We start from the raw sequence: 26359 nt of genomic DNA, 5'->3' as shown, positions 1-26359 counted from the left end.
CAGGCAGTAGTACCCTGATCAAAGGTGTATTATAAATCAGGAAATGTTACCAAATGTTGTTTAATTGTGTAGTTAACCTATGAATCAGGAACCATAGTTGCCTGGTAATCCTAACATATATTAAAAAAAAAAGCCACAACATTAAAAAATATTTCTAGCCTTGGAAAAGACCAGAACATATTCTGACAGCAGTATGCCAAGTTTGGGGTGGTCTTCATATGATTAACAGAAGATGATAGTTGGTCGAAAAATGAAACCAGTTGTGGCGATTTATATAAAAAAAACAATAAAAGGGGGTTAAGTTTACAGTCAGAAATTTTAAAAAAATTTTTTTAGCTAGATAAAGCAACCTATTATATTTAAGTGGGACCTAAACAATAATTTCAAATACACCCTATTATAGTCAACCCAATACATTTCCTACCAGCAGCGGTCTTGTATTGAAGTGAGAAGGGGTTTGCGCCCTTCAAAAAAGTAGCGTTGTCTTAAAAAATGGGACTGAATAGAGAATGGTGGGGGATTGGACCCACAGGGAAACATTTAAACTACCTCATAATAGTGTAGTTGGCATTTGGATGTTAAAGTTAGGCAATTTTTATTTCTCTCATCCCATGATATGCAAAGAAAAAAGGGGGTACACGCATGACTACAACCACTAGAGAAGGAGGCAGCTGTCAAAAGGGAGGGAAACCCCAATTTTAGTCCCACTTGCTATTTTTACTGGTGGATATAAAAATGTTCTATTATTAAATCAAATGAGCACAGAAAAGCCTAAAAAAATATGGGCATCTCAAAAAGTCACACATCACTCTGTAACCATTACAGGCCAACAATTACGTTCACAAACATAATATGAAAAGATCGCTTTAGCACTTAGGAACAGATTTATCAGAGAAAGTATCAACCAATCAGCCTCTTATCAGGGTACACTCTGAGCAATGTGTACCCAGCCGATATGTTGGCCCAACGGGCTGACATATCGGGTCATGGGTACACATAAGAACGAGGTAATGAACGACGGAACGATCCCTTGTTCCGTCCTTCACTACCTGCAATGGGCCCGCATGCTATATAGTCCAGTTGAACTTGCAGCACAGCCAACCAAACGATACAATGTGCAACCGCAGGAGCGCGCATATTGGCTGTACACACCGAGCGATGCAGCTGATAAGATGTTCCGATTCGTCCAGAAACGACATATTGTGCTAACATCATCTCAGTGTAAAACTGAGATTTTACAGGCTGTGCTAGAAAAATTATAGTTAGTAGCTGATTGGTTGGTACTTTACCTCTTCCAAAGCTTTGCTACAATCTCCCCCTTAGTATTTAAAATTGAAGTGCTATCGCATTAAAAGATAAATCTAAGAAAAAAAAAAAATTAAATCACACACACACTCTACTTTTGGTCTGTGCTCTCACATGGACCACCTCAGCGCCCTAGCCATGTGCAGACACTGTTTACGTTCTGCCCAGTTCAGCTCCTGATTGGGCGACTGGCTGCGTTGCGCTAATACATAATGAGGGAGGACACGCGGCCAGCACAACACATGAGGCTGCTGCCGTAGGGGGGCGCTCTTCCCTTATATACTTTCTCAAACACGTTCATTCCACGCTCGCAACTCCCAGCCATTCAGCACCGGGTTTGCGCCTCGTAAACAACACCTCTTTTCTCTGCTTTCCAAGAGAGCTGCCGGCAGCCGCTGATTTGCAGGAGGCTGGGTGACTGAGGTGCAGTGACAGTGCATTCTAATTTGCATCTACAGAGTCTCAACTTGCAATACCCCCTGGAAACGGTCCATTTTGCTTCGGAGTCCATGGGCAAATATATCATCGCACTTAGAAATTGGCGAAATGTTAAAAAAAAAAAAAAAAAATTACCAAAAACCATAAAAGGGCATGGCTTAGTCGATTATGTTTCACACACACCTCTTTTACTACCCGATTCCGTCGTGTTAACATATGATCTAGCCACGGGCATACTAGTACTCGACATAGTAAAGCAGCAGAGTTACTAAATCAGAACTTATTGGTATTAATATTTACAGCTGCTTCGCTAACATTAGTCTTAACATACATGGTTTTAACCAGTTTTTCTCTTTTTTGCAATTAAAGTAGAAAATAGGTATTTTTCTAAATGCTTAGATGTAGGATAATCACATTCCATGTCCTGGGAGACTGGTAATTTGAAACTACAAGTCCAGATTCCCACAGGAAATCTATTTTTACAAACTCAGATCTAGCAATGTTAGATTACGTCTACTGGTAAATAGTTTAAATTAAGAGTGAGCTTTATCCAATTATATTTACAAGTTTTCATCTTTAACTAAGACAAAGAAAGAGCAATCAAAATATTGCTGCGTGAATAAGAAAGATCGCTGAAGAACCATACGGAATAATGAGGGCAAGTGGGGGAATAATAACTGAGAAATTTTTAACATAGGCCGCATAGAAGCCAACCGGACCTTTGGGTGAATCAGACTATTTTACAATTTTCATTGTTAACCACTTACCTGGCACGGTCGCGACCACACCAGGCTGGGCTTCCCTGACAAGGTCGCATCTGATACGACCACTCAGAAATGCTCACTAGGTGGTTGCGGGAAGCAGCCTAGAAGTCCCTTTACAACCGCGACCCCACCTTCTGCATGTCCTGATCACTGCTGGCTACAGTGATCGGGCACCCAGCGGCACCCCCCTCCCAGCACGGCTGCAAGGGCAACCATGATTTCCATAGAAGCAGTCGCCATGGCTAGCAGTGATCGGGCAGCTGGCATCTACCCCTTCAGTAGGATGCAGTAACCATGGCTGCTATGTACCCAGGCCGCCAGCGGGACACCCTCCCGCTATGGTTCCTGAGCAACAGTGATCACTGACTAGAAGTAGTAGCTACAGCTGCTGCTATATGTAGCCGGGCAGCCTAGCGGCGCACCCAGCCCACTCCTTTCGGCCTCAGCTCCGCCTCCCCATGTGTCCCAATCACTGCTGGCCACAGTGACCGGGCAGTGTGTTTATAAGGGCAATAATTATATCATCCATTAAATTCACCAACCAATGTAGTGCGGAGTCCATTAATTATCTTGACGTACATGATTCACTTAAAAATAACAGATTACATACAGCGCCATATTCCAAAACAGATAAGAACACTCGCCTGCGAGCTAACAGCCATCATCCCAAAGCTTTAATCAAGGGCCTAACAAAGGCCCTGATTCAGAGCCGGACGCTCTGACCAAAGCGCTCGCTCTGAATCAGGGCCCTCCTCCATTAATATGGAGCGTCCTCCAGGACGCTCGTATAGCTGTGGGTCAACACCCACAGCATATACGAGCGTGCAACAAGATGGTCGCGATGGTCTTGACCAACGCGACCATCGGACTTGAGAGTGAAACCCTGTGGTCGGGTTTCTCAACCGCAAGGCCAGGAGTGATTTTGGCTCTATCAGAGCCAAAATCACTCCCACTGACATCACTAGTGATATCAGTGGGGCCGGCTTCAGACGGCCCCACTGACCACACTGACTGCCAGACGGCCCCACGCCTCCATCTGGAAGGCACGCCCACCAAAGGGGGCGTGCTGTCAATCAACATCGACAGCACGCCCCCTTTGGTGCGAGACCCGGAGCGATGGAAAGTCCTTCGCTCGCCGGGTCTCGCGCATACGCACGACGGAGCTCCCTCCGTCGTGCGCATGCGCAGTGGGGACCATCGACCCACATGCGAGCGTACTGCCGCTCGCGAGTGGGTCTGAATGACCCCCAAAATCCCAAATGATACGTGTAGCTTGGATCAACAGTAATCCTTCCACTTTAGGTACAGAACAGGAAAAAATAGTGAATACATTTCTACAATGGGGATATAATCCGAAACAGTTGAAAACACAAAAGAAGAAGTCATGTCCCTCTCGAGAGACTCGTTGTTACAACCGAAGGTGAGAGACCAATAACAAATCATTCCTTTGAAAAATAAATATAAAAACACATCCAGTCCGGTTATCCAAAGAGCAACCAGAGTGCTATAGCCCATAGTAGCAACCGATAAAGAGCTACCCTGCTTCAAAAATAAAAGACCCATGGCCAGAGCAAAAATATAAGAGAGATACCATCGTACGCGCCAATGTGACCATGGTATTTTGAAGCTAAACCAAACATCAATTTTCTCACTAAAGCAGTGGGGTGCTATAAGTGTTTAGGATGTGTAACATGTCAATATATATGTCTACAGGACCATCTTTTCATCATCCACACACAGGACGCACTATCTGTATCAACCACGTTCTGAACTGCATGCCCAATCATGTCATCTATATCGTCACATGTCCCTGCAGCTTGAATTATTTGGGTAAAACCACCAGGACCATGAAAGAACTAATGGCTCTTCACCGTTTGGCGATCAAAGCAACATTAGCAGGCAAAACATCAGACCAACCTGTGGCTAGACATTTTGCTGAAAAAAAATAATCCGCTCACGTCTTTAAAATATATGGCAATAGATCACATACCATCTACCATCAGAGGAGGAAACAAATGAATACAACTGGAAGCCTGTTGGATGTACAAACTAAACACCATACAACCCCATGGATTGAATGAGAAGATTTCTTGGAACACCTTTAAACAAATTTTTTCTCGAACACATTCCACTTATGGAGGTTCCTTTTTTTTTTGTCCCCATTCTCTCTTTTCAGTCTTTCTTTCCCTTTTTCTTTTTTTAGCTGTTTTAGTCTCACTTATTCTATTATTTTCAAACACTAACATCTTCACTCTGTATTTTCTCACTTTTTACCTTTTCTTTGAAAAGGTCTTTACCATACCTAATGTGCACTATTTCACGTATATGATTGATGTATTTTACACATACCACAACCTGTTCAGTTAAATGTAGGTCACACCTTTTTTTCTATCCTCATTTCAGTACTTACATTCTCCCTATACTTAATGTATATTACGTCCACACCTCAGGTTCAGGCCACTTTTCTACATAGAGATCCTCCTCGTTTCCATCAGTATTAATCCCCACAGAGTCCAGCACAACACCAAAACGACATGCATACATTGTTTATTCTCGTTCTTTACCATCCTTTAATTAACCCTCTATCCTGTACCCTCGTGGAGGATTTTATTAAACGTGGACTATTTTCACTTTTTTTACATACTTTATTCACTTTTCTTATTTCCACAGAACCAGCTCCACCGCGTCTGACGGCGTCTGGTGTAGCCAAGGCAACCCAGCGACGCGTGACGTGATCAGTCTGTGACTCCGGAAGCCCCGGGGAACGGACCTAGACGGAGAAGCTGGTTTCGTTTCCATGCACCGCTGGTGGTCACTCTTCACTATTTAAAAAGGTAGGTTTCACACACATTCATTTGTTCACACCTTGAAAAAGGAGCTTAGAGCTCCGAAAAGTTGGTATTCTTTGTGACACTTGTTAAAGTGCCCACACACATAGCGATATTTTACACGATCTGGCCGATTCCGACGCATTGGAATGACAGATAGTGTAAAATATGGCCAAATCGTGAGGAAATCATGAGTCCCCACTCACGATCACGATGTGATGCGTGTCCCCGCTGGTCGCACATCGCATCTTCAGATCTGCCGTGCAGCAGGGCAGATCTAACAATCTAGGAGGCGATGCATTGTAAAAAGTCTGGATGCAGGAGAGATCATTTGAAGATTGGACACCAAATCGTGTGGAGATCGTGTGCTGAGCTGCTGGGGAGAGTTTCAAGGGAAACCGTACACAAATCGTAAACATCGGCTGATCGTGGGCAGATCGGTATATGTGTGGGCACCTTTAATATATTTATTTGATATCAGTCTCTGAGTGCCACAGCCTTTTTCCACACTTTGAATTGACATTTTGCTTAGGGCATCGGAGCCATTGGATCTTTGATAGAGGAGAGTCGGACCGCAGATTTTTGTTTATTTTATATATATATATATATATTTTTTTTTTTCTTTTTTCTTTTTCAGGTGTATAGAGAGTATACTTCAGCGCCATGAAGTCCCAAAGTGTCCAGATATTTTTTCCAAGTGTATTGCCGCTAAATCTCCAGGATTCCCTCGCCACAGGGAACACAGTTTCTAGGAATGCAAATGCACTCTCCATTTCATTTGCCAATACACACACACACATCTACAGTGGGGCAAAAAAGTATTTGGCAAGCCACCGACTGTGCAAGTTGTTGCACTTTAAAAGATGAGAGGTCTGTAATTTCCATCATAGGTACACTTCATCTGTGAGAGACAGAATCAGAACAAAAAATTCCGGAAATCACATTGTATGATTTTTAAACAATTTATTTGTATTTTCTTGCGGAAAATAAATACTTGGACAATCAAAAAGTTTAACTCAATACTTTGTAAAGTAACCTCAGTTGGCAGTTACAGAGGTCAAACGTTTCCTGTAGTTCTTGACCAGGTTTGCACACACTGCAGCAGGTATTTTGGCCCACTTTTCAATGCAGATCTTCTCTAGATGTGTCATGTTTTGGGACTGTCGCCGGGCAACACGGACTTTCAACTCCCTCCACAGATTTTCTATTGGGTTGAGGTCTGGAGACCGGCTAGGCCAATCCAGGACCTTGAAATGCTTCTTACGCAGCCACTCCTTAGTTGCCCGGGTGGTGTGTTTGGGGTCATTGTCATGCTGGAAGACCCAGCCACATTGCATCTTCAATGCTCTTACTGAGGGAAGGAGATTTTTCCCCAAAATATCACGATATATGGCCCCATTGATCCTCTCCCTAATACGGATCAGTCGTCCTGTCCCTTTTGCAGAAAAGCATCCCCATGCTTCACAGTGAGTATGGTGTTTTTGGGATGCCACTCATCATTCTTCTCCCTCCAAACACGGCATGTGGAGTTTATACCAAAAAGTTCTATTTTGGTTTCATCTGACCACATGACATTCTCCCAATCCTCCTCTGGATAATCCAGATGGTCACGGGCAAACTTTAGACGGGCCTGGACATGTGCTGGCTTAAGCAGAGGGACCTTTCAAGCGCTGCAGGATTTGAATCCATGACGACGTAGTGCGTTACCTTTGTGACTGTGGTCCCAGCTCTCTTGAGGTCATTGACCAGGTCCCCCCGTGTAGTTCTGGGCTGATCCCTCACCGTTCTCAAGATCATTGATACCCCACGAGGTGAGATCTTACATGGAGCCCCTGGTCGAGGAAGATTGTCAGTGATCTTGTATTTCTTCCATAATAATTGCACCAACAGTTGATCTCTTCTCACCAAGCTGCTTGCCCATTGTCGAATAGCTCATCCCAGCCTTGTGCAGGTCTACAATTTTGTCCCTGGTGTCCTTAGACAGCTCTCTGGTCTTGGCCATGGTGGAGAGGTTGCAGTCTGACTGTTTGAGGGTGTGTGAACAGGTGTCTTTTATACAGTTAACCAGTTCAAACAGGTGCCATTAATACAGGTAACGAGTGGAGGGTAGATAAGCTTCCTAAAGAAGAAGTAACAGGTCTGTGAAAGGCAGAATTCTTGCTGGTTGGTAGGTGTCCAAATATTTTTTTTCCGCAAGAAAATACAAATAAATTGTTTAAAAATCATACAAATGTCATTTCCGGAATTTTTTGTTCTGATTCTGTCTCTCACAGTTGCAGTGTACCTATGATGGATATTACAGCCCTCTCTCATCTTTTAAAATGCAACAACTTGCACAATCGGTGGCTGTCCAAATACTTTTTTGCGTGTATAATATATATATATATATATATATATTACATACACACACACACATACAGGTAGAGAGTTTCCCATATCCGAAATGCTCAGGACATGGAGCTTATTCGGATATGGAATTATTTTAATATGAATACCTGGGGGTCCGGCAGTGTAGGCGGGGGTGCATGGGGGTCTGGCTTGTGTTGAGGGGGTTCAGCAGCGTCCATGGCAGAGTGCGGGGGTCCAGCAGGGCTGTGGGAGGGTCCAGTGGTGTCCGCAGGGGGCTTCGGCGCTGTGGAACAGAAGTAGCTGGCGAGAGAAGGGCTGTAAAGCCACTCCCACGCCAACAGTCATTGGACAGTGACACAGACATCATGACACGTCCCATTCAAAATATTCCAGTTTTATTATTTTTAACATTGATGTTGTAGGGAATTTTTATTTTTATTATGACGGTCCTGTACAATCAAGACTCAATACGGGCCTCCGATTAGTGAAGGTATACTATAAAGCAGGGGTCTTCAACCTGTGGCCCACCTATGGTATGCAGGCAAACCCTAATGTCACACCCTCCAGGTCCATTTCATTAAGTGTGTGGACTGCAGTGAGGGCCCGATTCAGACCCGCTCGGGAGTGCTGAGCGCTCACAAGCGGGTCAATGTTGGCCCAGTGCGCATGCGCACGACGGAGGCGGCTCCGTCGTGCGCATGCGCAAGACCCGGATAGCGACGGGCAAGCCGTCGCTCCGGGTCTCGCTACAAAGGGGGCGTGCTGTCGATGTTGAGTGACAGCTTGCCCCCTTTGGCGGGCATGCCGGGGCGTGGCTGCCCAGACGGAGGCGTTCCCATAGGAACGCCTACCGTCTAGGGCCAGCCCCACTGACATCACAAGTCTGTAAGAGCAAGAAGTCCACTGGGACTTGCGGCAACGAGACCCTACCACAAGGGTCTTGTCGCAAGTCCGATGGTCGCGATGGTCTTGACCATCGCAACCATCATCCTGGCCGCTCGCACTAGCTGTGGGTGGTCACCCACAGCTATGCGAGCGGCCAGGAGGCCGCTCTAAAAATACAATAGGCGGGCACTGATTCAGAGCGAGCGCTCTGAAAGAGCGTCCGGCTCTGAATCAGGCCCTGAGTGCGGTCCACACTACACTATAACAATTGCCGGCGGTGTGTTTGTTTTGGTTGGTACTTTATTGCTCTCCTCTTTATCGCTCTTCAAGGCTTGATAAATCTCCCCTGACATTCTTAACAGTAGCACGTGCCAGTCTACAATCATTACAGGTCAACAATTAATGTCACAAATACATGCCAATAGAAGATTACTGTATAATCTATTATTGCAAACTTTATATATTAGAGAGATTCTAAAACAAAGCACATTTTTTGCATATAGGCAATGAAACTAAGGCTACAGGTCCCTAAACAACAGTTAGTTAAGTGACTGGCAACGCAGGTGAAAAGTGATTATTGTGTAATCCTAAAGGACCAATAGAATATAAAAGCTTGCTGCATTCAACTACCTATGTAGACAGTGACGATGTTGATCCTATAGTGCAGGAGCCATATTAAATACATTATTATCATACTTTAATTTATATGGCGCCACAAGGGTTCTGCAGCGCCTTACAAAGTACATAAACAAATGAGCAAACAGGACAACAGCGACATTCAAAACAATGCAGGAAAAGTACATAGTTTATAAACATTTTTGTAGCGATCATAACACTCAAATAAGCAGCAAGGCATCAACAACCAAGAGTTAGGTGCCCTTGTGGGGTGTTAGGAGTAGACAATCCTATGAGTAAGGAAAGGAGAATGAGGGAGGAGGGCCCTGCTTGTGAGAGCTTACATTCTAAAGGGATTCTAAAATACATCGCTACTCGGTATTATTTACAGACACTGCTCATAATGTTAAACTGGCAGGGATGATTTATACTATTCAGATGGCCATCTGTAACATTAAAGACTGGTACTCTGTAAATAGTCCAAATTAACATCAGCACTATCGCAGCACACGGTGGGACGTTTTTTCCATTAAAAAAAAGTTATTTTGTTTTTCTATTTTTATTGAGTGCAATTGAACAAATTCTGACATTTTCTGGACTGGAACTATTGAGCTAATTTCCGTTTTTACAGCTACAGGTTGAGTCTCCCATATCCAAATATTCTGAAATAGGGAATTTCCCGAAATACGGAATTTTTTGGCTTGACTGAGATAATGAAACCTATGATTTTTGATGGTTCAATGTACACAAACTTTGTCTAAGGCACAAATTATTAAAATAACTGAATATTATGTATGTACACAAACTTTGTTTGAGTCACAAAATGATTGAAAATATTGTATAAAGCTGTGTGTATAAGGTGTATATAACACATAAATGCATTGTGTGTATATTTGGGTCCATTCCCAATAGATTTCATTATGGTATGCAAATATTCCAAAATACGGAATATTCAGTTATCCAAAATACCCCTGGTCCTAAGCATTTTGGATATCGGAGACTCAACCTGTATATGTTTTACTGCAGACCAGTAGTAGCAAAGAGTGACCAGGTGTTTCGTGAAGTCCGCTTGCCTCATGGATTTATAGTGAACAGACATTGTTCTACAATGGACACATCCACTTGTCTTTTTTTTTTTCCTCTGGTGTCTATTCAGCAAGCAAAATTGTACTGAAATAATGAGGAAACGCATGATTTAAGTACCCCAGCTATGCGGGAAAGAACTAACGGAGAAGATAACGCAATTACCTTCTCCGTAAAAAGCCCAGAATCCTACATTTCGTACTGTAGAGAGCAAGCCATTTAAAGTTTTCTGCTATACAGGTTGCAGGAATATGCTAAAAAAATCCAAGAGACTTCCCTTCTATGACGCCATCTGAGAAAGGTGTTATACAAGGAAAATCCTTATTTTAGACGAAAACGGTAGGGACATTACAGGCATTTAAATACAAACATTAATTACTTTTAAAACCTACCTATAAATACAGACATTAAAGGGTAGCGTCACCCAGGCGATTTTCACCTCACAAAACATAGCATGTAATAGCGCCAAACTGAAAACATACATTTTTTTTCAATGTGCAAAGAATGTCACGTTAGCGCTTGACCTGCTCCAACAACTTTCAAAATTCTGACAACAAATGACCAAAGTGTTCAGTAAGGATGTTCTATAACTGAAATCCATTATATTTGAGTTGACTCGGTCAACCAGAGCTTTTTAAGCATGCATTCACTACAAGCTGCAAGATTTAAGAGCACAGCACTTTTTCAGATACACAAAAACAATCTAAAAAAAGTTACGCATGAGCACTTTGGGAGCTGGAAAAGTGCCAGTGTGAAAAGAGACTGCGTAGCACCACCCCTATAATTATGAGTTTAAAAGGACTGAATGTAGTTCTGTTCATAGGATTTATATGTAAAGGAATAGTAAAATCTGCATAGAACAGGGAATAGTCATCCATACAGTAATTACTGCTTTGAAATTACAAAAGTAAACATGTAAAGAAGGCCATGCTGAATGCAATAGTTTGGATTAGGATTATAGCAGGTCAAGTTATATGTTAGCAGACAAGAATTACAAGTTTCTAGATAGAAAATGTTATGTAATGCCATATACAAAAGCCTGACTTTTCCAAGAAAAGAAAATATAAGACAAAGTTCAAAGAATGTACCTACACGTGCAATTTTTGTACAGCACAAGAGGAAGAACCCATCATATGTCTTATTTATATATACATACTTCAAACTAAATGTGGGTACACACCTCACCAATATATCTGCAGTCTCTCTACTTTAGAACATATGTTCTGCATACAGACTGCCCGATTCGTCTTGACGGACACAACTGGGCGGGCATTTACATGCTCCCGCCCAGTTGAGCTGTCAATCACTGCCGGCCTGGGCATCGGCTGTGCAACACAGCCAAAGCGATATGTCTGAACGTCGTTCCCAGACCTATCGCTCGTACAGACTCGCTGATGCATACACGATATATCAGCTGTTCAATTGAACAGCCGATATGTCGGCCAGTGTGTACCTACCTTAGGAACAGGAGAGGAAACCAGATCATGACATCAATAATGCCTAAAATGAAGTAGACAATGCAACTCCTAAAAAGAATAGCCTCTAGAAGTACCTGTTACACTACAGCTCAGGAATCTGTATGATTACAGCGGCTGCCCGACATGGGTGAAAATCCCGATCTTCCCCATGTATTTACTAACCTAACCTCCCCTCTAAGCCTAACCCTCCTTAGGGGTGCCTAACTCTAACCTTCCAACCCAGTGCATCACTTCGATCGGGATGCTGGGCGCTGGTAAAATGACAGGCGTCTAGATTTAGACGCCTGTTTATCCCTCCCCGGGATAAAGCAGTTGTGAAGCCGGCCGTCGGGATTATGTCCGCCGGCTTCCCGGCTGCATACCATAGCTCATTTTGTAATATTTATGCCTGAAAAAACAGACCAGCATTGAGAAACTGAAATCTAACTACCAGTTACTCTACAGTTTTTAGGACATGGACAGGAGAGTTCCAGATGCAAAATGCATGTTCATCAGGAGGTTTTTATGTTATGGCTGATGGGTATATAATAATATTGTATCCAAAGTGTGTTTTTTATCATGTATAGTATACCAAAATATTTTCTTTAAAAATGTACTATGCAGTATTCCGGTGGACTACTAATTGAATGCAATTATTTATTTGCTTCCTGAATGTTGTATGCTTTTAACAAATAGTTACTATACTTTTGTGAAACTGTACTTGGCACACTTTTATTCAAGGCATTATCCCACTCACAGCCTCAGCCGTTCATGAATAGTGTTGTTTTTTTAAACACATGGAACCAAGAACTATTCATATTGATAGTGTCTGTACACCTATATTTTAAGTCTTTAATATATTAATGATGATTTATATAGCGTTCATGTTCCCCATTCTTACAACTACTACAGTTGGTTGTGGTTTTACAAGCAGTTTATGCAACAGTGTCTCAACTTTTACATCCAACAATATGAACTTTTACCCTGCAAAAAAAATGAAATCGATCTTAATAAAAGACATTTTGTGATTTATCATTATAGCCATGATGTATACTCTATTTTGAATTATCCTAAAGATTTTAAACCCATATAATATTTTTTTGTAAACAATGTACGGTGCATAATTTAACACCATTTCAGTTTTTCCCCCACTTCCAACATTTAGGCTACCTGCCTCCTGGAATTTGCACAGTCCAACAATAAGCAACTAGTTATTTTCACTTGAGAGATTCCCTATGAAAAAAAAACATATCCATTTACCTAGTCCAGAAAACAGTCATAATATATAAAACGAAGATAAAAAAAAGTTATACTAATTTTATTGATGCTCTACCAAACAAAATTATATAATGGTTCCGATATCTCTGTCAATGGTGATCCAAACAGTACCAGAGGATAAGTTCTCAGTTTTCACTTAAGCAGGTTGTCCACCTTTGAATGGGGATCGGTACGAAGACTGGCAGTGTAGATCCCAACAGGTAAGTATTTTAAGTATTCACTAAACTTACCCCCAACCCTCCCTTAGGGGTGCCTAACCTCCCCCCCCAAGTGCCTAAACCACCTTCCCCGCAGCTTAAACCCAAGTCTCCCAGGGGGGTGGGGGTGCTGTGCCTAACCCAACCCCGAAGGTGCCTAACCCCTCCCCCTTACCCTAGCCTAAGTCCCCCCCCCGGCTTACCTTCGCTCGGTATGCCGGGCGTCAGGCTCCCGACATAGGTAAAATGACAGGTGTCGGGATTTTGGTGCCTGCCGTTAGACCCCTGCCGGGATTAGACAGTCGGAAAGTCGGCGGTCAGCATTTCGACAGTCGGCTTCCTGACTGCATCTCTCACAATGAAGGCGTAATAGGTTTTAAGTGCCCTCATGCAATTTCTGCTAAATACATGTACATGTCTCCAGAAGAGTCTTTAAAGGCAGAGACATTTCTTTGGCTAAAGGAATAGCCAGCTGTTCTAATTGAATTAAAAAAATAACATCTAGATGCAATATTTGTGCCACAACCAAGGGAAAACCTCAGTCTATTTTCATAACTACAATGCTAGGTAATCCCTAACATAAAACAATATATTCAGTAATGTTACAGTAGCCATGTACAAAACAATACTTTAATCTGGAGGAGGAAAAACACTTCAAATTAAATTAAAGTGGCAATGCCATGAAAATATTTTTGGTCTGTTTTTAACTTAAATCACGGTGGCAGGCTATCAGCAGAAGCCTGGCTATGACCTTTGTTCCTGGGTTTGTTTCTTAAGATTGTTATTAACGAGGGATAAATCTGTACATTTAATCGCAGCAGGATGGCATGATATATTGAGCAGAGAAGCTTTGGCATGTTCCTTTGAGCTCCGTCTGCAATGTGACATCCTCCCAGCTTTGCCACCACATGACATGCTGAGAGGATGTGAAGCAGAAACGCTAAGATCTACTTAAAAAAGGAATATGCTATTTAAAATAAATAAAACGGTGCATGGCTACTATAAGCACAGTTTACGTGACAGATTTTAAAACACAGTCAAATAAATGATTTCTCCTTCTCATCCAGTACCCATGACAGTGATGAAGCGTTCTCTGATGATTTCTCCACCAGAATGTTGTGTGAATATGGACACTGGTGGGTGTGGGGTTAATGCCACTGGGGATATATTATTAGTAGGGGAATGGGGTGTAATGCCATTGGGGAAATCTATTGCTATTGGGAATTAGGAGGTAATGTTACAGTGTCCTATGGGCATGAAAGCAGAGGAAGTGGTATATGAGGCACCTCGTATGCAATTTTTTTTTTAAATAAAATATTTAAATACTGTACATTTTAAAAAATATATTCTTAATTTAAGACAATTTGGAGGCCTTTTTGTAAATAAAAAAGTCATTATGTAAGTTAGGGCTGGACAAATCCCGGGGGCCAGGTCGCCATGGCGACCAAATTTTGCTGCCTGGCGACCAGATTTTACAGGAAGGGAGGAAGTGGATCTTTGTCAGCCCCAGTGGAGATTTGTGAGCATGCCTGTAGATTGCGGCGGGCATTTCATGCACTGGAGTAGCGTTGCCGCTAGGCTGTTTTAGCAGGGCTCGCACCCTGCCCTCCTTCTGGAGGGCAATAAGCACCCTGCCCTCACAGCCTGCGGGTGCCGTCTTCACCCGCGGGTCGCAGTGTCCCACGGGTGGAGAAATGTGCGGTGACTTGGTCACTGCCGGAGAATAGACACCGGGTGCATGCGCTCGGCATCTATTCTCCCTGTCTGCAGCGCTTGGGGGCTGCCAGGCGTGTCCGTAAGTGCCGGGCACGCCCCCAAGAGTGACGGAAAGGGGACGCGTCTTATAGACACGCCCCCTTTTCAATAGCCATGCCCCCTTTTCGGACGCACACACAAAGGTGCCCTCTCTGGCTCCGGCGCCCTGCCTGCCGCCGGAGCTAGAGTGAACACTACTGGAGTGTATGTGCTGAGTGTCACCTGTGGTGACTGCTGTGCCTGGATGTACCGGCTGGCGCCGACTCCTGCCGCCCGCTCCGGCCGGCTGCTGTCACCCAATTCCGGCTGCACAGAGCTCTCCGGTAAGAGGGTCTATGCGTGGCCGGGGATTGTGGCTTTGAAGGGGTATTGGTGTGGACCAAGGGGGGATGGTGCGGAGGGATGTTTTGCCTGAGCGTACCCCCTTAGTTGTGTGGCCGTGGGGGTTGGTTGCCCGGTGGGGGGCTTAGCTGCTGAATAATGTGGACGTGGGTGGGTGGGGGAAGCGGTTGTTTGCCTGGGGGTATCTGCACAGCAATGTGGTTGCAGAGGTGTGGTTTACTTGGGGGTACCCACTTAGTGGTGTGGCTGTGGAGTTAGATGCCCAGGGGGTACGTAATCAGTGATGTGGCCCCGCGGGGTTTGGCAAGGGTAGTACTTTCTGGAACTATTGTTTATGTACAAATATGGTCTGTTATATCTGGAGGGGAGGGTGGAGCTGCGTAGGGCGAGGGGGGTCTCCCGTTTAATACATCGATACAACAGTGGCCATTTTGTGGACTAGTATAGTGTGTGTAACAGCTGCATAACACAGAGATGTGCTCCTTAATCCTGGGGGGTGGGGGAGAGGGAGGCAGTGGTCTGGCTCCTACACTTCCACCCTGGCTCCTAGATTTTCAAAAAATGTGTCAAGCCCTGATGTAAGTGGTTAAGGATGTCCATATTTGAGCACAGATTACTTAATTAGTTCCATAACCACATATGCTTTAACCATATGTGCTCATCAAAGGATATCCTTAAAATGTGAATGCAAGGGGGCTGTGAGTACTGAGTTTGGGGAATACTGTTAAAATGGGTCCAGTAGTCTAAGATCTCTTTTGAGGATTAAGGGTCCCATTTATCAACAAGTTTATCATACACAACAACTTTTAACACTATGAGTGGCTACAAACATAAGCAACTCCAAAAACAAAAAATGTTTTGCCACTTCACAATTTGAATAGCTACAAATTAAAGAGAAATACTAAATATCTGCATGACAATTACACCGGCATGTACAGATGCAACCACTTTCTGATAGACTCGTTACCAGAAAAGTCAGCAAAGCATTAAAAGTAATATGTATCAACACACAGCATTAGACTGTGTACAAATTCGGAAACTGCTCCCACTAGAGAGAGTACTGCTGACTGGATTGTAGGAAAGCTAAATATAAACCAATGTAATGTGCATGGATCAAGTTAGTAAATAATGGAGATGAAAGCAGTCAGGCAGGTCTGAAACCGAGGCCAGTAGCCTGAACTCAGGTGCTCTGTTGTCCTAGAGTGGAAACGGCACCTGTAGGCCACAAGCAAACCAAATGTGTAGGAACCGGTACTACAAGGGCAATACGTAGAAGGTGGATTACATAAGATAATTATGAAGCACTCTGTGAAACCTTAATAAAAGTAGATATGAGATGTACAGAACTGTAGCAGTGATATATAAATATGTACACACCATTTTGTTTGACAGTTGTAAATAAATAGTAACTATTGTTTCATACACACAAGCAGCATACATTCCATGTTATGATTATGTATCCAAACAGAGGGAAAATAAATATGTATTGCTTCATACTTTCAATTACTATCGTAAAATAAATGTGAAATTTTATCAGCAAGACCTACCATACATATGCGGTGACTGAAACCACTAAAAAAAGGGTAATGTCTAAATCCCCTTCACTTACAGGACCCTGACATCATCAGTCAGTGTCCAGTGTCATTCCCTACCATCCAAGTGGGCATAGAAGGGGGAATATAATCATGAGGCTAGCACACCAAGACCGCAAGTGGCCAACTTTCTTCTTTAGGTGGCCTTAATGTGCATAGAACTGCACTTCCGCCCTCACTCACATCACTTCCTGGTCCCTAGCATGAAGGGGAAATAAGCTCTACCCTAAAAAAAAAAAAAAAAAAAAAAAAAAAAAAACTGAATGGAGTGACTGCACTCCATTAGAATATTTCTCAGAAAGGTAGCAGCTCTTTACTACCAATTCTGGTTATAGTGTATATTGTACAGCATGTAATATCTTATAACTCAGACATTTCAATAAATATAAATTCAATAGACCAATTTGACCAATTGTAATATTGTAAATGTAGAATTAAGTGAGACTATGGAGAACAGTAGGTTATAATATACTGTATATCACACAATAACAGTATGTGCAGGAATAGATTAAATATTTACATAAGTACACACACACACACGGGTTGAGTATGTGCAGTGGCAGACAGATCATGTATATATACACATATATATTGATAACATGTAACAAACGGGTCATGTTTTCATGCGTACACAAAGTACATGCAGTGACAGATGAATATATCTCTATACATACGTAGAGAAATGAGCAGCAACAGATCTTATACAGATGAGTATGATGTTATAATTAGACACACGAAGCACACTTGGTTAGAACATGTACATTGATATAGGGATGAGGTTTTAATATATGTATGCATACGTACAATATGTAGCAGGAGGCCGATACATATATGTAGACAACACATGTATGGAGTGTGATAGGCAGATGATAAATATATGTACATACACAACAGTATGTGAGAGTGATAATGTATATATGTACACACATGTGGATAGTATGTGACAGGCAGAGGAAACACATTTGGAAAGGATGTGACAGGCAGATTATACATGTACACATGTGGATATTATGTGACAGGCAGATAACATACATGTATACATACGGACAGTATGTGACAGGTAGATGATAATGTATGTACACAGAGCACAATTAAGACACTATATAACAGGCAGATGATGTACATGTATGGACAGCATGTGACAGCCAGATGATATACATATATGTACAGACACATACAGCACAAGTATGGACAGTATGTGACAGGTAGATGATAATGTATGTACACAGAGCACAATTAAGACACTATATAACAGGCAGATGATGTACATGTATGGACAGCATGTGACAGCCAGATGATATACATATATGTACAGACACATACAGCACAAGTATGGACAGTATGTGACAGGCGGATGATGTACGCATATATTACACACACATGTGGGCAGTATGTAACAGCCGGATGAGAAACATGTACACACAGGTGTGCGGAAGGCGGGACTGCAGGGTGACAGTGCAGGCAGAGTGCAGGGCCCGGGTGTCAGTACGGCACACAGCGGGTAACTGGGGCCGCCCCTCTCTCACCTGCTCCCGCAGCTTGAGGAACACCATGGTGCGCAGAGCGGTGACGGGGGTCAGGCTTCCTCCTCCGCCCCCTGCATGCAGCTCCTCCAGGATTCGGGGAGGGTGAGGGCGACCGGCCTGTGCCCGAGGGGTGAGCGGTGGGGTGGGGGGGAGCAGTACGCACTCCGCCTCCTGCTGGCTCTACCGTCTCCTTCCTCACACAGCTCACAGCCGCCGCCAAACCCCAGTCCGCCACGGCGCTGATTGGTCGCCGTTCACCCTACGTCACTAAGACGGGGCAATGTGGGAGGCGGGTGAAGGGGCGCCTGAGTATCCCGCCTGGGGCCGGCGGTGCGGGCGTAGTGCTTCACTGCCTTATTACTATTTTCCCTGTCCCGGGTGACGGTCGGTGTGTTGTGAGCGGTTACACCGACCCATACACAGAGATCCCGGGAACGGGATACAGAAACGGCAACGGAAAGGTTAAACGGGACTGGGCGGAGCTTGTGTGGCACACGGTCACCGACGTCACTGTGACGCGTTGCATCCCCGCCTCCAGGCTGCAGCGGAGGGGGCGGGGCGTGATAGCCGATTCCAGGTAACGCCTGTCAGTCACGTGATTCCTGTGACACCTGTATGCAAATGTCGCATCTGTCCACTCCCCTTCGCCGGTCTGTACCCGTACACCCAGCAGCGCTCAGCCAGCCGCCAGATAGCCAGGGGGAGAGTAGCCGCATTTCCTCTGCATTAATGTCACACTGAGAATACTGGTTGTGATCAGGGCCTGTTCTAGACATTGTGGAGCTCAGAGCGAAAGTTCCCAGTTGCGACCCCCCCCCCAAAAAAAAACAACTTTTTTCTAGATAACATAACATTATGCCACACACAGTAATGCCCTTTATAACACATTATACCACACTCAGTAATGCCCTTTATACAGGGGCGGATTGGGACGGAAAACCAGCATCGGGAAATTTATGGAAGCAGCCCTCATGGGGGCGGGGTTTGTCTAGGGGGCGGGATCCCTTCTCATAGGGCCCGATTCTGAGGTGGACATAGTTGCAGCCGTCCGTGCTTCTTTTGCTACAGTTTCGTCTGTGACTTTAAGCAAATATGCAAGGACTGAGAGGCCCACTTTCAATGTCTAAGGGGTCTATTTGCTAATCCATGGAGAGAGAGAAAGATAAGTCTCAGACAATCAGCTCCTTTCAGTTTACAGGCTGTGTTTGAAAAATGACAGTTGCTTGCTGATTGGTTGAGACTTATTTTTCTCCACTTATATCTCTAAGAATTAGTGAATAGACCCTGAAGACTTTAGACACCACCATCGGTCGCACCATTGGAACTTTCAACAGCCCTATGCTAGGTGCAGATCATCCGTCTAAGTATGGCCTCCAGTGTGAGCAATTCAGTGTCTCTGTAGCCAAACCCCTGTTACCGCCTAGGAACACCCAACACAAAAACAACGTACAAGATAAAAATAAAACACATTATCCCCCACAGGAAAAAAATAAAAACACATTGGTCCACACATGAAAAAAATAAAAACACATTGGTCCACACATGAAAAATAAAAAAAAAACATCCCCCACAGGGAAAAAAAAAAAAAAACACATTGGTCCACACATGAAAAAAATAAAAACATATTATCCACCACAGGAAAAAAAAAAAAAACACATTGGTCCACACATGAAAAAAATAAAAACACATTATCTTCAACTAGAAGAAAATAAAACATACCGGCCCCAAACAAATACATTGGCCTCCACAGGTAAAAATACAAACTCATTGGACTCCACAAGAAGAAAAAACACATTGGCCACCGCAGGAAAAAAAAAATAGGGTGCGTCCCCACCAGAAATAGCAGCTGGAGCACAAACTTCACAAACTCCACCACCGCTGGGGTCGGGATGGGAGTAGCAGTAGTGGGAAGCAGGATGGGAGTAGTAATAGTAGTGGGAAGCAAGGAGCAGGATGAAAATAGTAGTAGTGGGAAGGAGGGGGTTGAATGGGAGTAGTAGTGTGGATTTGAGGGTAGGATGGGAGTAGTAGTAATGGCAGAGCTGGTGCAGGCTTGGAGTAATAATGGTGTGGGGCAGGCGGAGTAGTAGTTCAGAACGGGGGCAGGATATGAGTTATAGTGGGAAGCAGGGGCAGGATAGGAGTAGTGGTGGGAAGCTCGATGCAGGATAAGGAGTAATGGTGGGAAGCAGGGGCAGGATAGGAGTAGTGGTGGGAAGCAGGGGCAGGATAAGGAGTAATGGTGGGAAGCAGGGGCAGGATAGGAGTAATGGTGGGAAGCAGGGGCAGGATAAGGAGTAATAGTGGGAAGCAGGGGCAGGATAAGGAGTAATAGTGGGAAGCAGGGGCAGGATAGGAGTAATGGTGGGAAGCAGGGGCAGGATAGGAGTAGTGGTGGGAAGCAGGGGCAGGATAGGAGTAATGGTGGGAAGCAGAGGCAGGATAAGGAGTAATGGTGGGAAGCAGAGGCAGGATAAGGAGTAATAGTGGGAAGCAAGGGCAGGATAGGAGTAATGGTGGGAAGCAGGGGCAGGATAGGAGTAGTGGTGGGAAGCAGGGGCAGGATAGGAGTAATGGTGGGAAGCAGGGGCAGGATAGGAGTAATGGTGGGAAGCAGGGGCAGGATAGGAGTAGTGGTGGGAATAAGCGGGCTGGACAGGAGTGAAAGAAACTGAACATGAAATACCTCCTCTCCAGGGTCACCTCAGCTCACTGACATCATTTTCTCAGCGCTGACAGCCACAGTGTGTTGGGAGAGCCTGCCATCCGTGCCCGCTCCTCTCCGTCCGAGGCACAGCTGCACCTCACCCCCTGCGTAATCCACTTCATCATCTCCTGCAGCCCCAGGGAACAGGACGGCATGGCACAAAAAATAAGAGGGGCTGATGGCAGGCGACGGAGGGTGAGGTAAGGAAGGGCCACCGCACATCATGGATCCGAAACTTCTGGTTTGCGTCTGCTGTGCTGCGCTGCCTGTGTAGGAGGCTGAAGGCAAGCCTCGTAGGGGCTGGAGGCGGGGCCGTCAGTGTTGACTGACGGCCCCGTGCTCAGCAAAAGGTTATGGAAGGAGCTGCAGCGGCTGAGCATGCGCAGCCAGCAGCTCCCCCGTCGCCCTTTTTTTTTTTAAGTTGTGCACTGAGCTGCCCGATCGAAGTTAAGCTCCGATCGCGGCAGCGGGACTGGGGAGCGGAGGCCCGGGGAGGGGGGTTAGACTATTGGGTTGGGCTGGGGGGGGCCGCCGCCACTAAGCTCCTGCGCTGTGCAGCTGCCCGATCGAAGGATGCGGGCCGCAGGACGGGGGCCAGTCAATGAAGAGTGGGCTGGGCGGCCACTGGCCAGCAAGGGGACTGGCCCAGCGGGAACTGGCCCGGCCTCCCGGTGACCCATTCCGCCGCTGCCTTTATAACACATTATACCACATGCAGTAATGCCCTTTATAACACATTATGCCACACGCAGTAATGCCCTGTATAACACATTATGCTATATGCAGTAATAACCTGTATAACACATTATGCCACATGCAGTAATGCCATGTATTACTGCATGTGGTAATGCCAGTAATCCCACAATTAGTAATGCCCCCTATAGTAGTCCCCACAGTAATAATGCCCCCATTAGTAGTGCCCACAGTAGTAATGTCCCTTATAGTAGTTCCCCCAGTAGTAATGCCCCCCATTAGTAATGCTCCCCAGTAGTAATCCCCCCATAAATAATGCCCCCTATTGTGCCCCCATTAGTAATGCTCCCCAGTAGTAATGCCCCCTATAGTAGTACCCACTGTAGTAATGCCCCCAGAAATAATGCCCCCTGTAGTTGTGCCCACCTGTAGTTGTGCCCACTAGTAGTAATGCCCCCTAAAGTCGTCCTCCAGTAGTAACGCCCCCCGGTAGTAATGCCCCTATAATCGTGCCCCCAGTGCTGGTGCTCCCTCCCATAGTACTCTCTCTGCCGGAAGCCGGAGCTCAGGAGTGAGCTCCGGCTTTCGGCTGCCGCTGCAGGGAGGGAGCCTGGTGCCTGCTGATAACAAATACCAGCGGGCACCCGGCAAATGCGGCCGCCGCTGGGGGGGAGTTTTGGGACCGACGTATTTCTTTTTTTCCTTCTAGGTTTTTTTTTCGGGGGGGGGGGACTCAGTGGCGCCCTCTAGGTGTCGGCGCTCTGGGCGACGGCCCTGTTAGCCCGCACCTAGAACCGTCACTGGATTTGATTGATGTTTTTCTGTCACCTGAAAATGTCATCATTATACATTAGTTTCATTCTCATTTTGATGCTTCTCTTAGGATTACCCTCAGTAATGATGCATAGGAACTACAAAAGCTTTGGGTTAGCATAATTGTAACCAGGCAAGATAGTTAATTCCATTCTGCCTGCCTTAGGCCTGTTTTACACTTTCCGGTTTTGACCGGGCGTCAAAAAGCCGCCCGTTTTTTTGCTCGGTGTGAAATATAGTTAAGCAAGGAAGCAGGTGGGTCCTTTCACATAGCCCGGGAAATGCACGGTTGCCGTGTAACAGCCGGGAGTATCCACTGAGCAGGACGGCTGCCGTGCTGTGCCCGTGCCGTCCCTGCACGCCAGTGGTGTTTAGGAAACAATGTTTCCTTACACGCACACCGCCCGGCTTGTGCAAGCACATTAAAAGCGTCTCAAAGCCACTGCTTGTGAAAGGCACTGAGTGCCTGAAAAAACCCGTCCGGCTTCTACCTGTTTCTTGGGTGGCCGGCCGGCCCAAACCGATAGGTGTGTAACTGGCCTTAGGCCGGATATTTGTACGGTCGGCAATACTGCCGATGGTAAGGGTGATTTACCATTACCTGGACCATGCAAGATTGCCGGTACACATTAAGAAGATATAATGAACAACGGAACTATGTGTCATTCCATCCTTCATTAATATGCACTGCACTGCATGCAATATCGTGTGATTGGCTGTGCAGCACGGCCAATCATACGATATTGCATTGGATCTGCGGGGGCATGCAGTTGGGCATACACACTGCACAAGATGCCCAAGTTTTTCCGATTTGGCCAAGTTGGGCCGATATCGTCCAAGTATGTACTCACACTTACTGCTGCTGGCAGTGGAGGCTGGAGGCGAGCAGAATCGTCACCAGACAGCAGCCCCAGAGTTGGGTTGGAGCAGCTTGGGGGGAATTACAGAAAACCATCAATGGGATGGGGACATGTGACAGCAGTGGGCCAACCAGAAAAGGATGGCAGGGCTAAGCGACGTGCTGTGGGGAAAAAAAATTACCACGTCACCGTCTTTCCTCCGACATCAATGATGGCAAACTATCATATATCTGCCATCTATTGCAAAACCATTGACCATCGGTAGCAAATCATCATTAGTTGCTAACTATCAATGACCATTGGCCATCCTAACGATACTGCCTTTGAACCTTATGAATACCCCTGCCTATACCTTCTAATATCCTTCCTATAAACCTCTAAGGATGACGCTATTTTGCGTACGCAGTCATACAGTAAATAAAGACTCCAGACCTAGAACCTGTGGTTCCAAAGCACAAAGTATTATTCAAGTAAAAAGTACAGCAGTTACACGCTATGATCCTCGTATAATCTTAGCGCAAAGATATTATACAGACCCAAGTACAGTTTATACATACGCAGCGCTCTCTGGTCCAGATGTAGGCATCAGCAAGAAACCCCTCGTCAATCAGCATTCAGCACGAAGACTAGAAACCCAGGATCAGAGCACACATATTTATACCCCCCAGAAATAAACAACACAATAGAGAAGTTTGTTGCTAATACCATTGGTCCTAAAGGAGAGGGCATATGTTACAAGGTATTTAACAGGTTGGTTCAAATAGACACAGTCCAGCCTCTAACAACTGGTGGTCTCTGGTTTCCCGCCTCATGCAAATCCTAACAGTTGTTCACATAATGTACATTTTGTTGCTTGAAGTCTCTGCGGTCCATAAGTTGAGAATGCATGTTGCAATCTCTCCATCGATATTACCGGAATACTGTTGAGAGAGTATACGCATCAGTACAATACCAAACATGGCTTACTTATCACTTATAAAACCTTAGTTACGAAATAATCTTTATTTCCTAACAATTATAGTAAATGTGCATACGTGAATCTTATACCTTAAAGCTTATGGAACCTTGTATGTGAATATGTAATGTGTGAGTATGTGGGGTTTGATGTAAAGACGCTAGTTAACTTGGGGCAAATGCGTGTGCATGAAGCTAATATTCAGCGTTTTCATACAGGATCTTATGCATTCGCTAATATGCGACTAGTTAACAGCGCAATTGTGCGTATTAATGTGTGTATGAGAAATGGTGAAAGGTGCAATCGCATTATGTTGATAGTAATATCGCCACATGTACTAAAGTGTGAGTTTATCTAAAATGGTGCTTAGGCGGCCATTCGCAAAATGGCGTCTTGCGATCTCATTTCCAAGATGGCGTTTTGTGGCCAGTCGCAAGATGGCGTCGCTGTGATCCAATTTTAAACTGATCTTGTCTCAGCCAATTATCCAGCTTCGACAGTCCACCCTTTGATAGCGAACAACACGCTATCACAATCTGATTTTTAAAATATAATTTAGGCTTACATTTATATACTATTTAGTGTTATTATGGGATGGCACAAGGTGATTCTTAATCCATCAATAAAGTGTCTCTGAGTGGGGACATAAAACTACTATTATACGCACACCGCGGATCTTGGAAGATCATGTGAAAGGTGTGGGGATACACCAGTCCTATAAAGGCAGCCTTGAAGTGGAAATTTGAGACTTTACATTATCTGAGGTATTTTAAAATAACATTTCAGTAATACATTCTATGCAGGTCTAAATATAATACATTAAATGATGGTATTTCCTAGTTCAGGGTTGTAATGCAGTTCTGTATTTACCTCGGTATTCATACTGACCACCATCATAATTTCATTTTACTCTGTTTTTACATTTTTCACACTTCAACACAATAGGAACACACCGGACACATATACCAATTATTATGATGACCATCAGTATAAGGATTAAGAATTTGCCTATGCTGGTGATCACTTCCTGGACCCATTCCCCTAGACCTGAGAACCATTTCTCTGGGTTCAGCCATGAAACCCATCCTTCTATCTTCTCCCCTACTTCCACCACTAAAGCATTATGGTTCTTACGAAATTCCCATTTTAGCTGCAGAATTTCATCCATCTTTCGGTCTATCACCTCCTTGGGGTCGCTGGTATCATTGGTGACATAGGTGCAACATTTTACTCCAAATTGAGTGGCCAACGTTATGCAATACTCTCCAATAACAGCAGTTAAATAATTTAACACTAGCCTGTGTTGCACCAGTTCTTTCTTGTACGCTTGCAATTCTCTCCCTGTATACCTGAATGTGTCATCGTACATCTCGGTGATATTATCTATCAATTTAGCAAGTTCCTGAATATATCTAAAGTTTAATGTACCCCGAGCGATCCTGGTGGGATCCAATGCGACTAAAACTTGAAAGCCAGTTGTCTCACTAATTAACTGAGTGGCTTTGTACACGTCACCAGGTATCATATTTTGTTTGCCTCTGTGTTCATATTGTGTGTGAAGATATGGTGACGGTGTGTTTTTATGTATACCAAGCATTTCAACATGTGTGAGGGTCATAACTTCAGGGACTACTCTTCCCAGGTAACACAAACCTTCGGAACTCGGGGAGAGCCACTTATACGCTTTTCTTCCACATATAAAATATACATTATCAGGGAGAACATAAGGAATGGTATGCATCATTATCATTAAGCACATTTCCCTTGCAAACAATCCTATTTCTGGGTCTTCCATCTGGTACATGCAAGTTTCTTGCTGTATTATTTTAGCACAATAACCATCTGGCACCTTACCAATAATTTCTTTGGTGGAACTCAATGCATACCGGTACCTAAAATGTCTCCCACTAGATTTAA

At 44.5% G+C, this 26359-nt stretch overlaps 1 protein-coding gene across 1 annotated transcript in view; it reads right to left on the bottom strand.

Annotated features, from left to right (window-relative positions):
- ANKRD28 (ankyrin repeat domain 28) overlaps positions 1–18894 on the bottom strand; it is a 173435-nt gene extending 154541 nt beyond the window's left edge. The window contains exon 1 of the mRNA XM_088445445.1: positions 18415–18894. Within this exon, the coding sequence (XP_088301571.1) occupies positions 18415–18441 (27 nt within the window). The 5' untranslated portion in view covers positions 18442–18894. The remainder of the gene's footprint in view (positions 1–18414) is intronic.
- Between the last annotated feature and the right edge of the window lie 7465 nt (positions 18895–26359).

The sequence above is a fragment of the Taudactylus pleione genome, unplaced genomic scaffold (assembly GCF_031769625.1).
Source record: "Taudactylus pleione unplaced genomic scaffold, aTauple2 ptg000380l, whole genome shotgun sequence".
Lineage (NCBI taxonomy): Eukaryota > Metazoa > Chordata > Amphibia > Anura > Myobatrachidae > Taudactylus > Taudactylus pleione.
The sequence above is the reverse complement of the archived record's forward strand: the minus strand, read 5'-3'. Positions and strand labels throughout refer to the sequence as shown.